The sequence below is a fragment of the Penaeus monodon genome, chromosome 24 (genome assembly GCF_015228065.2).
Source record: "Penaeus monodon isolate SGIC_2016 chromosome 24, NSTDA_Pmon_1, whole genome shotgun sequence".
NCBI classification, from domain to species: domain Eukaryota; kingdom Metazoa; phylum Arthropoda; class Malacostraca; order Decapoda; family Penaeidae; genus Penaeus; species Penaeus monodon.
This window is the reverse complement of record NC_051409.1, coordinates 7157906-7158297: the sequence shown is the minus strand read 5'-3', so window position 1 is coordinate 7158297 and position 392 is coordinate 7157906. Positions and strand designations below refer to the sequence as shown.

The window sequence follows — 392 nt, the reverse complement described above, 5'->3', positions numbered from 1 at the left end:
GATTAACCTAATTACCAACAAGCGATTAATCACCCCTCTTCCCCTCTCTCCCCCTCCCCCCCCTGCAGCTGGGCCTGAGCTTCACCGTGCCCTTCCTGTCGATCCCCATGACCTCCTTGGCCTCCATGAGCAGCGACCTCACGGCCTCCACCACCTCCGCCCTCAGCTCCCTCCTCGCGATCAACTGGCCCTCCGTCCTGGCCGTCGGGGGCGCCGTGCTCCTGGCCACGCTCCTCCTGCCGCAGCTCATGACCTTCCTGGCCTCCTTCACCTCGGCGCTGAGGCTGACCGGGGTGAACGGCGCGGGCGGGTACAAGGGGCAGGACGCTGAGCCAGCCTTCGGGTATGCGGCGCCCTCGTCGTACGCCAGGAACCTCGATTCAGGTATGGAA

General features: G+C 65.8%; 1 protein-coding gene across 1 annotated transcript in view; it reads left to right on the top strand.

The window, feature by feature from the left end:
• The window catches only part of LOC119588988, a 14368-nt gene that overhangs the window by 11424 nt on the left and 2552 nt on the right, over positions 1 to 392 (top strand). Inside the window, exon 7 of the mRNA XM_037937591.1 lies at positions 69 to 384. Within this exon, the coding sequence (XP_037793519.1) occupies positions 69 to 384 (316 nt within the window). The remainder of the gene's footprint in view (positions 1 to 68; positions 385 to 392) is intronic.